This window comes from Wyeomyia smithii, chromosome 2 (genome assembly GCF_029784165.1).
Source record: "Wyeomyia smithii strain HCP4-BCI-WySm-NY-G18 chromosome 2, ASM2978416v1, whole genome shotgun sequence".
Classification (NCBI taxonomy): domain Eukaryota; kingdom Metazoa; phylum Arthropoda; class Insecta; order Diptera; family Culicidae; genus Wyeomyia; species Wyeomyia smithii.
In genome coordinates this window covers 150,585,160-150,601,804 of record NC_073695.1, presented here as the reverse complement: position 1 = coordinate 150,601,804, position 16,645 = coordinate 150,585,160, and the positions used below count along the sequence as shown (strand labels likewise).

The following is a 16,645-nucleotide window of genomic DNA, read 5'->3' as shown; positions in this document are numbered from 1 at the left end:
ACATCGAAACGAAAACGTTGGGTCCGCGTTCCTATCCGGTAAAAAATCGGAACTAGCTCATTCCGTTCCGATCTGGGTCCGGTCCAATTGACTTCGTTCCGGTTCCGGTCCGGAGTCCGGTCCGAAGTCCGGGCACAAAAATTGCCAGTTTTTTCGAGAGCGTTATTTTAGTGAAAAAATTATCATAAAGACTTTTATGTATGCTGGAAAGTGTTTGACTAAATCAGAACAATACAAACTAAATTTTGCAATTTGTTTTTCTATTTTTTTATTATACTAGCTGATACCCGGCCAGCATTGCTGCGCCATTAAGTTTAAGACGACAGCGGTATACCTTTCAAATGTACTTTATTAAAACAAATATTTACATTACCATGTTATATGTACATTAGACTGTCCAAAAAAATCGATGTTGAAAAAGTCAAGGTGCTCATCCCTAAATTGAAAGATAATGTTATTTATAGCATTTTTGTAGAACATTTCGACTTTCTAAAAAACCGTTTTCAGGTTGCCCAAACGTGATTTATGAAAAAATGACTTTTTCAAGCTACAAAACCACATCTTTGATATCTCAACCCTAATTGAGCACCTTGACTTTTTCAACATCGATTGACCCTAATGTACATACGGCCTTATGTATTATGCCCAAAAATCTGTTCTCCTGAATCCATTTTCCACAATGTTCCTATTTCTCTAAACTCTAACAAATACATTCGGGAAAATAGCAATAGGTAAAATTGTTAGAAACTTGACGGAACGTTCTGAAAATAAGTTTATTATATTAGCTAGGCATAGCGTTGTCCTAATCTTCAAAGAAGCAACACATGCAAAAAGACCCAGATGCCAAACGTGAACAAACTGAAATCGGTTATTCTGATTCAAAATGATTCGAGAAGTGTATTGGTTTTACAATTGAAAAGAGTATCCATTAATTTTGATGAGAACAGGTAATCACTCATGGCCTGCTATTGTTGAGTGACAAACAATTGTTTCTGTAATTTAAAAAAATAACCTTAAAAAAGTCCAGTATTAAAAATGTTATTTAATAATCAGCAAAGTCAATAAAATCATTATAAGCCTAATTTACTTAGTTTCAAAATTATTAATTGAAAATTATTTTTTTTGTGATGTTTTATGGGCTCTGGGAGTCAAATAACTGAATGTAATGCTGAATTGAACCATGCAGAATATTCAAAAACAACCTCACAAAAATGAAAAAATATATGGAAAGATTTGGGAATCGAACAGAATAGAAAAAAGTTCAAAAAAGAGGGTTTGTTCCTTAAAAAAGTCATATTTTCATAAATCACGTTTGGGAAACCTGAAAACAATTTTTTAGAAAGTCGAAATGTTCTACAAAAATGCTATAAATAACATTATCTTTCAATTTAGGGTTGAGCACCTTGACTGTTTCAACATCGATTTTTTTGCGACACCCTAATGTACATACAGCCTTACGTATTAAGCCTAAAAATCTGTTTTTCTGAAGCCATCTTCCACAATGTTACTATTTCTATCAAAACTTTAACAAATACATTCGGGAAAATAGCAATAGGTAAAATTGTTAGAAACTTGACGGAACGTTCTGATAATTAGTTTATTATATTAGCTAGGCATAGCGTTGTCCTAATCTTCAATCAAGCAACACATGCAAAAAGACCCAGATGCCAAACGTGAACAAATTGAAATCGGTTATTCTGATTCAAAATGGCTTTTCAAAACTCACGGCCTGCTATTGTTGAGTGAAAAACAATTGTTTCTGTAATTTAAAAAAAATAACCTTAAAAAAGTCCAGTATTAAAAATGATGATTTTAAATCAATAAAATCATTAAAATCATTATAAGCCTAATTTACTTAGTTTCAATCGAGTATTTATCTGGTAAGGTAAAATTAGAAGATTGGATAGTAAAGCCACGACCGCGCAAGGTTGACGTAGTGCTACATATTGCTGTTTGTTACATTGCTTGTATTATTGCATTCGAAAATAATCGCAAAGTTCGGAGCAAACTTTTTTTCTTTCAATAATTCTGTGAATGATAATCAATAAGATTACAATGGACAATCTTGTATCATTATGTTTAAGTCAATAAGATTTACTAATCATTTTTGCTGTTTTCCAGAAACCGAAAATGTCTTTCTTGGATTTGGTTTCTGAAGTCTATTTCTGGCCTCTGATTATAGGTTGGTTCCAACAACAACCGTATTGGGTGCAGAGCCGTAGCTACTCCGTTTTGCGTGGTGGGGCACAGAAATTTCACTGACGTTTTTGTGTTAAAGAAGTAATTTCAAAGTAATACATTTAGCTTAAATATACAAAAACTAATCTAGAATATATGAATAGGTAAAGTATTCGCTTTATTTATACGAATCAGAAAAATTTCACCAGGGGCAATGCAAAACGCGTGGGGGGGCTAAGCCCCCCCCTAGCCCATATGGTAGCTACGGGCCTGATTGGGTGGTACTCGGTTGTTTACGGATGCCGAATATCGTCATCTTGGATCATATTGGGCTATTTTCCAGCAACCCGACGTTACAATTTCAGATGGCATAATGGAAACCGGAAAACACCACTTTGGGTATAGAAACGACGGAACACTCATATTAGGTGGTGTTCGGTCATCGTTGGTTGTTTTCCAAAAACTGGAAATCGTTATATTGGATTTCAAAATAATTTCGATTTTTGACCGTTAGCTATTATTTTGATACCAAAAATAACCATACTTTGTAGTATTTGGTCGTTATCTGTAACCGAAAGTCGCCATCTTGTATTTCTTAATAGCGTCTGGATTTGATCTCTGGTCTATTGGCATCATCTCGGTTCTGGAATGACTATTTTCGGCTGTTTTCCAGCAACCGGAAGTTGCCAGTTCAAATTTCAAAATGGCGTCTGGGAACGATTTTTGGCCTATGTTCATCATCTCGATTACAGAAATGCCCATATTGGGTGGTATGTTAGAATTTAAAATGACGTCTGTACTTGATTTTTGTTCTTTGGACACAGTTTTGGTTCTAGGAAGACCCATATTGGATGGTGTTTGGCCATTAGGGCAAACCGGATGTCCACACCTTGAATTTCAAAATGGCGTCTGAATTTGTTCTCCAGTTTCCGGCCATTATCTCGATTCTGAAATCAATATTACTCCAGAATAAAGAGATTACGGCAATCAGTCATGGCATACTCATCGTGTGTACTGAAAACCGGAGGTTACACCATCTTGAATTTAGAAACGGTGTTTGGGGTTGATTTCCGACCTCTAGTGATCACTCCGCTTTTGGGAATCATATTATATCGTATTTGGTCATTTTAGGTTGTATTCCAGGTTGTTTCAAAATTAATATAGGCTGACAACATTCATCCCCTTTCTTTCTCTCCTCTTAATGTCGTGAAAGCCTCGAATCATACTTGAAAACACCTGAATATAAATTTTATGGTAAATTTATCAATAATTAACATATAATAATAAATTTGATATACCCCCTTGACTACGCCACTAAAATACAGAAAAATCAATGTCGTAGAAACATACTAAAGAACCCACGTGTACAAATTGGTACGAAAAGAATAAAGAATTGACAAGTAACTAGCTTGCCCCCCCCCTTGCCACGCTAAAGACATTCATAAAATGAAAAGTCGCTGAAATACATCACCCACTAACGCTTCTATATACCGAATTTGATGATGATCGGTTCAGCGGTAATAAAGTTGTAAAAGGGCTCATCTACCTCCCCATACTTACTACGCCAATGAGATGTAGAAAAGCCTGAAATGACACACTAACGTTACAAAAATACGCCTCATACTAAAAATCCTCTGCATTTCAAGTTGCACGGTTATTGTGGAAGACGTTTTCAAGTTTAAAGAGTACAAATTAACCCCCCTTTTGCCTACGCTTATGAGATAGAGCAAAGCTAATATTTTAGTGTTATTTCCCGTCCTCGAAAACCCCTATACACAAATTTTCACGGCAATCGGTTCAGTAGTTTTTGAGTCTATAGAGAATCCCGATCAGAAGAGCATAACTAAAAAATAACAAAATTCTATCAACGTGAGATACAAATAACATATTTTGATAAAATTTTGTATTTTTCCATATAATTTTGATAACAAAATTGAATCTGAATGTGTTATAATAACAAAACCTGAAATGAAGTAGTTCTGAAACAAGTCTAACTAATATTTCGTTTTTATCAAAACCTGTTGTTAGTAACAATGTATGTTATTATATTGTTCTATATACTATCTTATTTTGTTAGAAAGCTGATACATTAGTAACAAATTTTGATATGTGTTTGATACTAGTTGAATCATTTCTGTTATAATTTCTTTTATTTTAACACCTAACGGGATCAAATTGAAGACACAGCCTATAAGGCTTTTCCCGTAACAAACTAACAGCTTCTGTTACATTTTTGTTTTTTCTTTCTGATCGGGAACAGACATACAGACAGACAGACAGACAGACAGACATTCGCATTTATAGACATAGATTTTTTTCTAATTGAAAAATTAGGAGTGTAGTAACAAAAAAGGCTGGTTCTACAATTTTCAAACTGATTGAGCATGTATGCCGATGGCATTCAATTAAGCACAAACTCAGAACAAGTTGTGCGAGTCTATCAGTTGTTCACTAGTTTCGAAGTGATAGCAGGAGCAAAATTGAAATAGCAAAAAAATTAACAATCAATGTCTTTCTAATTTTATTAGAACTATGTGATCCATTAAAGCATATATTACAAGTTGAAAAGACGAGCAAGGCCCTATGGGTTGACTTTCAATAAAAGCAGCGAAAAAAATCAATAAGACTGAACAACTTGCTGCGTCCTATGACCTAAATTGAATAATTTTTTTTTTTCATCGAAAATGTCCGGGGTCCGGAAAGCATTACCCGGTCCGTTCCGAAGTCCGGATGGCTTCGTTCCGGTCCGGTCCGGAAAATAATCGGACTTTGAGGATTCCGGTCCGATCGGACTTCGGACCGGACCGGACCGGACTTTTACCGGACCCTGCCCGGTCCGATGTCGAACACTAAATTTAACTAAAGTCTATTTGGCCAGTAGAGTATAAGGAACAATAATAGGTCATTTAGGATAACTACTAGCTATATGATATTTTGAAGTGCAAGAAATAATTCGCATGCTCTGTGCCACATATAGATAATTATCGTTAGCGCTAAAATTCAACAATATTATCGATATGAAGCAATTATCGATATTAACCATGAATATCGACATCTTTCCCATCACTACTCACAAATCAAATTGCATCTGAAGCTAAAACTATTCAAGAATTCAAACTTGAAAAAGGTTATTCAGTTTAACTTCACATGAATTTATGCCAGCACTACCTATTGCCTAATGTGTTTTTTTAACTCTCGCTTATTTACCGTCGGTTTAGTTCCGCCACAGTTGTTGTGCCAATCACCGACGCCCGGGGAGGCGACTCCACCCAGGACCCTAACTAACGACCCGTTGATTGATGGCCCGGCGCCAACGGTTTTACTTCCTTATGCGATGGAATCCCAAAGCTTTTTTAACTCAGAAAATCTCCCGGTGTCGGCTAGGATTGAATCTAGACCAGTTGGGTTGATTGTGAGTGGATCACGCCTCCTCACAACCATCGACACCTATGTCGGCGGTGGGATTCGAACCCAGGCGTCGAGCGTGGTTGGCGGAGACGTTACCAACCACGCTAGGCCCCCGCCTATTGTGTTGGAAATCACTTTTTTCGATTACTCACACAAAAAGTAGCTAAAAATGTATCATAAACACTTAACTTACAATGAAAATCTTCTTATGAAAAAACCTTGCTGAAATTATAATAGTCTCCAGAAGCAATTAGAATAACATATTTGTTTGTATGTTTATTTCAAGCAGTGAATGTGGAGCTGACGATTGAAAAAATGTACTAACTGGGAAAATAGTTCATTAGAAATTTACGAATAATATAGTCCAGCAGGTGGGACTCGAACACACAACTTTGTTTGTATGTTAATTAATAAGTGTAGGTTAGTGCATAAATCGCGCGGCTACTAGTTAAAAAATAGCTGATTGTAAAATAAATACTATAGCTATTTTTATTTTTCAGGATAACTGTGACATCATCGATCGTGGCGAATTCAAAATCAATTTATAACGAATACAGTGAAAGCCAATCCAGAACTCACCTTGTAAATGGAGATAAAAGCAACAAAGATCCGTCTTCTGCTTAAACATTTGAAAACCATTTCTTGTTATTACAAAATTCTATAGTAAATTCGTTCGTAAACAACATTATTACTTCATTTATTTTCAGATGAAATTCAATTTTTAATTTTATCAGTGTATTACTGTTTATTTTAGCACGTTTGTAGCTGTAAAAAACGATAAGAATTCGCTATTCTTAAGTAATAAAATAATAAGAGAAATTTAAAAATAAATTCTTGTGCACTACTATCGTGTATGTTATTTTATAATCTTGCTTTATTAATCTGCTTAAACATTTGAAAACCATTTCTTGTTATTACAAAATTTTATAGTAAATTCGTTCGTAAACAACATTATTACTTTATTTATTTTCAGATAAAATTCAATTTTTTATTTTATTGGTGCATTAATATTTATTTTAGCACGTTTGTAGCTGTAAAAAACGAGACGAATTCGCTGTTCTTGTGTAATAAAATGATAAGAGAAATTTAAAAATAAATTCTTGTGCACTACTATCGTGTATGTTATTTTATAATCTTGGCCTATTTTATACATCATTAATTAGTTTTTTTTTTTTCCAGCTTAAAAAAAATATTGAAAAATTAAAATTGATATTTAAATGTTGGACTTGAAATTTAATTTAAATTTAGGCAATTTTCTAATAGTTATTCCTTGGCAGCTTTTGTCTCTTGTCATTACTCAGATGTATCGATTTATAAAAAAAAAGAGGATAGTACCCAAGACATGACCGCATAAGAATATCCATCCCAGGTACTTCACTTCGTGCATGTTACTAGTGTGTGTGCGCTGGTACCAAAATTCTCTGAATTTATTTGTTTATTTGTTTATTTGCGTCAATCATAGTAGACTACATCTTAAAAACTATTGCTAACATCATAAATATAGTTATGTAATCCTGGTGTTCAATGTTTTTCTAAGAGCATTTCGCGACATCGTTAAATCAATAACTTCACAATATTTATTAAAAAGACTCATCATACTATTAACTGGCCCGGTCATGGCATATTTTGTTCTATAAGAATTTAATACAAAATTTTTTCGCGTTCTTAATGAGCGTGTAGGAGCATAAAAGTTGAGTTCTCCTAGCAAATTTTCCGAACATATGCGTTGTGAGACTAAATCGTTGACAAGAGTTACCGAAGCAATTTCTTTTCTTTTTTCAAGCGTTTCTATATCAATAAGCATGCAACGCGATTCATAACAAGGGAGAGGAAATGAATTCCAACCTAGTTTTCTTAGTGCATATAACAAAAACTGTTTTAGTACGGATTGGATTCTATTGGAATGGATGTCTTGTTAAGGCGACCAAATAGATCTAACATATGTAACAAAAAGAGTTTTTATAGTGTACGGGTCTACGAAATGATAACTAAACTTTTTTATAAAACTTAGCATACTATTGGCTCTATTGATGATCGTGTTGTAGTGATCAATGAATGTTAACTTAGAATCCATAATCACTCCTCAATCTCTAATTTGATAACACCTTTCTACAATTTGATGTCCAAGAGTGCAACTGGAATGTTCAGGATTTCTTTTTCTTGTGTAGGATATAATATTGCATTTTTTTACGTTGAGATCAAGAAGACTTTTTTTACACCAAATGTAGAAAATGTCAACCACTTGTTGGAATTGTTGGATGTCTGATTTGTTTCTTATTTCCATGTACAATTTCATGTCATCGGCATATATCAATACTTTGAGACGATTCAACACAAGGGTAACGTCATTGATAAATAAAATGAAGAGCAAAGGGCCTAAATGGGAGCCTTGTGGAACTCCAGATGTCACTTTTACTGGTACAGAAAAGTGTCCCTTAAACCTAACCGTTTGTGTCCTATTAGTCAGATAAGATTCAATCCATGTAAGTAGGCCTGACTCAAATCCCAGTTTTTTTTTTATTTGAACATAAGCATGGAAATATCTACTTTGTCAAAAGCTTTACTAAAATCCGTGTATAGAGTTTCCACGAAGTTGCCTCTGTCCATAGACGCAAGAGAGAAATCAACAAATTCAAGTAAGTTGGTAGCCGTAGACCTTCCTTTGTAAAATCCATGTTGGTTACACGTTATGCGGTTCTTAACCTGATTAAATATTTTTTGGTTTACGATAGCTTCAAAAAGTTTGGGGATATACGATATTATTGCAATGCCACGATAATTTTTGATGTCAGATCTCTTACCTGACTTGAAAGTTGGTATAAGAAAAGATTTTTTCCAGATTGATGGAAATTGTCCGGACGTAAGGGATGAGTTGAAGAGCCAAAACAAGGGTTTTACGAAAGCAAGAGCAAGATTTTTCATAAGTGAGGGTGGAATTCCATCTGGTCCTGGACATTTTGAAGCATCCAGTTCTTTTAGTGTTGCGAGGATTTCTTGAACAGTTATTTGTTTAACAGATACGTTATTCATTTGTTCATGCAAGTGCGAAAAGGACTCAAAGTCCCTGACTTCGTCGCTATTTTTATAAACGGTTTGAAAAAAAACTCGCAAACTTGTTGCAGATTTGCTTGGAGTCAGTACTGGCAAAGTCTTCATATTGCATGCGAGATAGGAAGTTATTAGACTTCATTCTATCGTTTGCAAATTTGAAAAACTGTTTTGGATCTGATTTAATGTCATTTTCTACCCTGGTGTTGTAATTCTCATACGCTTTAGATATTTTAGTATTCAGTTCATTACATATGTTCAAATATCTGTCTAAATTTCCTTGGCCTTTAAGTTTTTTGTAAGTTTTATGAGCTTTTTGTTTCCTATTTTTTAATTTTTAATTTCTCTGGTAAACCAAATGGGATCTTTTGAGCTAGCCATTTTCTTTTTTGATTTTGGTACAGTTGAGTCTAAAACACCATACAGTGATGATAAAAAATTATCAACCGCTTTGTTCATATTTGTTTCATTTTTTAGAAGTGACTGCCAGTCGATGTCAGTTAATTTACGATTAATTAGTTCAAAATTTGCTTTAGTGAAGTCATATTTATATTCAGGCTCATGATCAGAGGGTCGTGATCTCTCGGTATCAATCATTAGCGAGTACTCAATTGCAGTATGAAATTTTTCATTTTTCCATAGGGGGTATTCTGCTTTGTCAACACTAAAATCTTCCGTGCAATTGATGAATAAAAAGTCTAAAAAACCGTTTTGCTCATTTCGGATTGAGTTAACCTGATGAAATCCAAGTTGACTAAATCCGTCAAAAATAAATTGCAGAGTTTCGTTTTCTTCTACTACATGAAGTAAAAGCGATTCATTATCATCATTTACAATAAAATCAGCATCATTTTGATTGAAATCTCTATATATATGAATTTTTGAGTTAGTGTTGGACTCATCATTCACTAATACTACTGTCCTTAAAATTTTTTCATATGATTGCATTTTGGCAAAGTGGGGTGGAAAGTAAACTGATACGAAAATATGGATTTCACTTCAATAAAACTTTAACCCAGACATCTTCAAATTCGGCATGTTTCTGGGTTATAATTTGCTCAGAATCATGCTGAACCCCAACAGCCATAAACACTCCTCCACCTGATTTCTTATCAGATAGCGATAAATCACGATCGCTCCTGAACACATTAAAAGAACTGTTGAAAAATTCTTCACTCTTAATATTTATGTTCCAGTTCGTTTTCGTTGCTAGGATGATTGAATATGAACATCCACTTATTCTGTTATTAATGTGATTAATTTTGAGCTCACTGCGCATCCTGTTGAAATTTTGAGTATAAATTAAAACTTCATTGACTGCTGGCGTTGTTTTTTTTTCTCTGTGGAGAGCGTCACTGATTTTGAAAACACGAATGCTTACAAAAACATCCATCACATGGAAAACCAGTTGACCTAAAATTGTTGTTATTGTTGTGGCTACCTGCCAGATGGCAAGGACACGGTACAGCTGAAGAGGTCCCAGGAGTCGTCATGTTGAACGGGCGCGTTGAGGTAGTAGGTGTGAAGGAGGATGGTTCATAACTTGCCGGGTACGGATTCAGTACTTCACCACGTTGGAAAGGAATAAGCTGAAGATTGGATGGAGGTCGGGAAAATTGTTCCTTCGCAGCGGCGAGAAGCACACGGTCAGGCGGTAGTTGATTGTAGTTTTTATTGAGGTTGCGATTGTAATTCTGATTGTTGTTATAATGCTATTGTTGTAGTTATTATTGTTGTAGTTGTTATTGTTGTTAATGTTGTTGTTGTTATTGTTGCTGTTGTTTTTGTTGCGATTATTGTTGTTGTTATTGTTGTAGTTGTTGTTATTGGTGTTGCGGTGGTTGTTGCGGTTGTTGTAGCGGTTGTTGTTGCCGTTGTTGTTTCGGTTGTTGTTGTTATTGTTGTGAGCAAGGATGGAAAAACTCGTATCGCATAACAATCATTCGGGTATCATTTCTGAACGTGCTATTTATAAGCTTTCAATCCTAGCAAACCATCGCTATTAAAAGTTACACATTCTCAAGCTTGCAAGAGAAAACTTAGAGCAAAGAAATAGATGGTAGCTTTCTTTGATGATTTTGTTTCAGTATTGCCTGCTTTAGGCGGATCGAGCAACATATAGCGAGTGTTTCACGAAAGAATCGTAAACGATTGCACTCAAGCGATCGCAATGATTCTTTCAAATGTTGGTTGCTTGTAGGCGTAATTCGGCTACTCCACGTCGTGCTTTCACCGTGATATACCACGATGATTCTTGGTGATTTCAAGTATCAGATGCTAACGCACCATGCTACAATTTCCGTAAGCATTGATGATACCTATTTGCTCCGGCAAGCAAACAATTGAACGCAATCTAACGTTCATTTAGATTCATAATTTTGTATCACTGGCGATAATATCTCAAAGCTTCTCGCGATAATGTTGAATGCAAGTGAACTTGGACATAATAAATACTATCTTGTTTGAATCATTCAGTCTCTTCCTATGGTATTCGGAACTCTTAGAAGCGAAAAACAATCAGCAGCGTTTCTATGGAAAACTTGTACGCGAGTGGAAATAGTTGAACGATAACTGATAAATCAAAGAACACATTTGCATGAAATATTGCTAGTGAGTGAACTTTTCCATGCTTGGTTGTGAGTATTGTTATTGGTATTGTTAAAGTAAGCCTGTTTCCGTCGGTTCCTTCGTTTTTTGGCAGCTTCTGCGTTCTTTTGCTGCTGCATCGGACGCTTTTTTCGTTCGTCATAGTCGGTCCAATCCGGTTTCCAAATTCTTTTACTGCCTATGAGGCGCCATCCTGATTTGTCAGCATTTTCTGCATGAAGTTCAGTTTGCAAACTTAGAAGTGTTTCAGGTGAAGCTTTAGTATTCTGATTGACAGCGCTTTTCAATTCGTGCTCTAGGTTCAATATCGCAGATTTCACTTCAGATAAAACATTTTCCTTTAGCAGATTAGACGCTTCCTCTGCGGTGTGTGATAGAGCCGAGCTGTGTTCAGTGCAGTGTGCTGCCATATTTACTGCGGCAGAGCTCAAGTCGTGCACTTCTTTAGCAGTGCGCTTCAGCTCTTTTTCTTAGTCGTCTGTAAGATCGGTTACATACTTATCAATACGATCCCTCGTTGCCTCAGAAGAAATGTTGAAGAGGGTCGTCAAATGGTTTTCTAAATCCACGGGATCATTTGATTTCGTATTGTTAGCGGCTTCGATGTCTCGCGATAATGTTGACATAGCATTTTCAACTTTTGTTGTTGTGTTGAGGTTGACCACTGACACAGTTTCTTTAATTTGCTATTCCATATCGGAAAACAGCGCACCCATTACACTAAGTTTGCTTACATCGGCAGCAATGCGTTGGTTGGCATCGACCAATTCTTTTTGCTGCTTTAAAATCAGCTTTTGTTGTTCCGCTAGCGTTTTCAGTTCAAATGTCGTAGAGACTAACGATTGGCATTCCTCGCAGCACGGAAGAAAGAACGAAGTTGGAGCTACCGTAAGTTGGTCGACTTTTTTAATGCGGACAGAGCTACGGGTCACCGGTATTCCAACACAAGTTGCATGAAACTTCCGGGTACATCCGACACAAGACCACAACACATCGGCAAAAGAATCTTTGGCACAAATTTCGCAGACCTTGCTCATGTTGACGTTAATCGCACAAAAACGTTAAACCGGCACAAAAATCGACACAGTAAAACATAAACAAACAAGCAATAAAAAACAAAGAATAGCTTAGTATGCGCGAGGTCGGGGGCGACTTGAAAACACGTCCGAACCGATTGACGATTTGAACTGAACGTTTGTATGGATCGTCTGCAAAATCGTCATTTTTTCGCAGGAATAAAAGCATTGATTTAAACAAATATTTTTTTCTAGATAATTTTAATCGTTACAGAGATGTTTGTTCAATATACGCCAGTTGCATGTTGTACTTGAAGGCGGGTAAAAAATATTAAATGTCGTAACCTCAAAACTATGCAGAAAAGTAGAAACAAATACTCTAAATATTAATTAAAAAACGGACAAACGAATCAAAGAGCAACGAAATGTTGTTTTCACATTGAGAAAAATAAGAAACATTCAACAACAGATATTTACAGTGTGACGCAACACCCCGCGAAAATTACCCAATATTTCGTCACGATGCATGAGAATTTAGCCTTTCGCTGAATTTTAGTTAAATCAAGTAAAAAGTAAACTGGAGCATTGGCTTCCTACCGGGTTTACTTTACACGCAACACCTTTCAATAACAGAGCATTGTAGCAAAGCGACAAAGAAAATATCCTTATTATGAGACCTTCAGAACAGTAACCAAGCTTCCTAGTTATGAGCCGTCAACTGACCCGTGGCTCATGAAATGTAAATTTCCTAACGATCATGCCACACTAGGTTTACCTTTTAGTTTTACTAACAAACAAAACAGAAGCCGGAGGCACAACGTCACTCACGGATGCCCTCAGGCGCTCACGGTTGCGCGCGGTTTTGAGTAAATACGCACGCACTCTAATGTTCTCAGCAAATAGTCGAATGTATGTACTAAAAATAAGTTCGAAATAGAGACAGGCCAAAAAATGCCATAGGCCAGTATAGAACAGCTAGGTATGTGGTGACCGGATCGAAGGGGGAAAGCCTTTCGCTCTGAGTTACCTGTAGAGTACTATTTAAGCTTTTGTGTGAATAAAGTAAGTTTAATCTACCACTCAAGTCTCGAGTTGTAATTCCTTGTGCGTAGCACACGTACAGGGATACCTAGAAGAAGAAGTGCCTGGTAGGATATACCTTACACATTTGGCGACAGGCGGTTCAGGAAAAGAGCCCTGCACCGACACATTTGGTGAAAGCCTAAAGAAGAACCTACGCCATTAAGGTAAAGTTAAGTGAAAGGTAAGAGAACTCAAAGTTAAAAAGATCAAGTGCAACTATTTTGCCGCGGAAGTGCTGGTTAAAAGTGACCAGAAGTAACAGTGGAAGTCGGATCGTGGAGTGAGTGGAAAGAATTTCTGTTTTTTGGCAGAACAGCTGATTAGAAGAAGCTCAAGTGAGGCTAAGACCGAGGAAGGAAGGAGGAAGAAATTTAGATTCGTGGTGTAATCCGACCCCCATAATTTGCTGGTAAATATAACTCAACCGTAAACTCTTTAGAGCGCCAGAATTTCTTTAGAGCGCCAGAAAGAAAAGTAACATAGTGACTAAGAGTGATTGAACTCCTAAGAGAGCAAAAGTTGGATGAATTTGTCATTCGTATTTTTCTGGAAAGAAAATCGTGTCGAAAAAGTATTGAGTGAGCATTTTCTGTGGTTTGAACGGTTTGTTTTAACGCTAATCTGTGTTTCGTTTGATGAATGCGCAAACGGTTTTCGGTTCCGTTCGGGGTCCGTTCGATAAAACAGTGAACAATTACAGCGTTTTTTTATCGTGTTAAGGAGGTGCTGAAGTTACGTAAAGAATTATAGGTGAGATGTCTACGACGGTAGCCGGCCCGGTACTAAGGATACTCGGGTGAGTGAGTCTTTCCCTTTTTCCTTATTGACACCCACACAGTACCATAAAAATGAAATTTACAACTAATACAAATGAAAGCACATAACGGTTTTTAGCGCATAAAGTGAAAAACATAGATGATTTCAGCACATTGCAAGAGCTGAATGGAGGTTTTATTTTAAAAGCGGGTGTAATTTCCTCCAGAAACACATAGTAAGAAAAATTCAAGTTTAAATAATAGTGCCCATAATTTCCAAACAGTATCATGGTACGTTAGAAGCTGAAATTTAAACGGGAGAATTTGTTTTTACCTGACGTGCAATATTCGAATTGAATAGCTGTCGAATGAAGAAGTGATATATCGTCCGACGCAGTAAAATTTGTGAATTTGTTCATTTGTTTATTTGTTCATTTATTTCGTCAATCATGGTAGACTACATACAGTTTACCTACATATATGATAAAATTGTTAATTTTGTCTTCTGTTCAAAGTTTTTCTTATTGCTGCCCTGGACATAGCTACGTCAATGTGTACACAATATTGATTATATATGTTCATCATTTGGTTCATAGGTCTATTAGTTGCATACATTGTTCGTTGAGGAGCCACTTTAAACAAAGTTCTGGTTCTAAGTATGCGTGAGGGTACATAAAAGTTTAAGTTTTCTAGTAGGTTTTCTGATTTGACACGATGAGAGATTATATCGTTGATAAAAGAGACCTTAGCGATTTCTCTCCGTTTTACAAGCGTTTCAATGTTAATTAGCATGCACCGTGATTCATATGATGGGAGGATCAGAGAGCTCCTACCTAGCTTCCTGAGTGCATACAACAAAAACTGTTATTGAACTGATTTTATTCTTGCTACATGTGTGGGTAGATATGGGCTCCAAACTATACTACAATATTCGAGAACAGATCTTACATACGAAACATAAAGTGTTTTAATGGTATAGGGGTCTTTAAAATTGTAGCTGAACCTTTTGATGAATCCTAACATACTGAAAGCTTTATTGATCATTGTATTATAGTGTTTCACAAATGTTAGTTTTGAGTCAAGTATTACGCCTAGGTCTCTAAACTTGTAACTCCTTTGAATCAACTGGTTTCCTAAAGTGAAACTGAAATCATGATTGGTGTGTTTTTTCGAGTAGGATATAATGTTGCATTTTTTAATATTAAGATCCAGTAGGCTTTTGGTACACCAATTGAAGAAAACGTTGATTTCATCCTGAAAATGTTGCAGATCTACGTTGTTACGTATCTCCATGTACAATTTCATGTCGTCTGCATAGATGAGTACTTTGGCGCATTTCAATACAAGATTGACATCGTCAACAAACATAATAAATAATAAAGGACCCAAGTGGGAACAATGTGGAACACCAGAAGTGACTTTAATTGCTGTCGAAGTTTTACCTTTAAAACGAACAAACTGCGTTCTATTCTTCAGGTACGATTCGATCCATGTTAGCAGTGTCGCTCTTAATCCCATACGTTTAAGCTTAAAAAGCAACAGCCGAATATCAACTCTATCGAACGCCCTACTAAAGTCAGCGTATAAAGTTTCAATGAAGTTATTCCTGTCCATCGCCCCTAAAGAAGAGTTCACAAATTCTAATAGGTTTGTAGAGGTAGATCTACCTTTGAAAAACCCGTGTTGGTTATTGGAAATACTATTTTTGACTTGACTGAACATTTTTTGATTTACGATTGCCTCAAACATCTTGGGGATCGACGAGATGATTGCAATTCCCCGATAGTTCTTGATATCTGACCGCTTACCAGACTTAAATATTGGGATCAAAAATGATTCTTTCCAGGCTAGCGGAAAAACGCCTGACTTAAGAGACAGGTTGAAAAGCCAAAAAAGGGGTTTAACAAATGAAGTTGCAAATGTTTCAAGTAATGATGGCGGTATCTGATCGGCACCCGGTCCTTTATTGGCATCAAGGCCTTCAAGCGACATTAGGATTTCTTGAACAGTAGTATTGTCAACTGATACGTCATTTTCTTGTTCTTTTAGGTAGGAAAAATGGTTTATGTCTGGAGTATTCTCTGATGTTTTATAATTGTTTTGAAAAAATCGCGCAAACTGGTTACAAATATCACCATTATTAGTTCCATCAAAGTCTTCAAATTGCATGCGGGATGGATAATTAGAAGCTTTCATTTTTTCGTTCGTGAAGCTAAAAACGCTTTCGAATCGGATTTAATGTTGGCTTCTACTTTTGCATTAAAACTCTCATATGCTAAGGATATTTCTACGTCAAGTGCTCTGCAAATTTCTATATAATTATTTAAGTTCTGAGAGCTTTCGTCTTTTTTATAAGCTTTATGTGCCTTTTGTTTTCTGTTTTTGAGATTTCTAATTTCTCGTGTGTACCATACCGAATATTTATAGTTTGCCTGTATCCTTTTCTTTCTCTTGGGCACGAGTTCATTGATAATTGAATAAAGGCTGTTACTAAATATGCCGTCAGCTTTGTTTATGTCTTTTTCATTTTTCAGTAAATTTTGCCAGTTT

General features: G+C 36.0%; 1 protein-coding gene across 11 annotated transcripts in view; it reads left to right on the top strand.

Moving 5' to 3' along the window:
- The window catches only part of LOC129720760 (unconventional myosin-XVIIIa), a 568,639-nt gene extending 561,940 nt beyond the window's left edge, over positions 1-6,699 (top strand). For 10 of the 11 annotated variants that reach the window (XM_055672466.1, XM_055672465.1, XM_055672457.1 and 7 more), the window contains one exon: positions 6,087-6,699. In XM_055672466.1, the coding sequence (XP_055528441.1) occupies positions 6,087-6,210 (124 nt within the window). In that variant the 3' untranslated portion in view covers positions 6,211-6,699. Of the gene's footprint in view, positions 1-5,872; positions 6,007-6,086 lie in introns of all 11 variants that reach the window. The other variant, XR_008727278.1, reaches the window with a different exon arrangement.
- Positions 6,700-16,645: the final 9,946 nt, after the last annotated feature.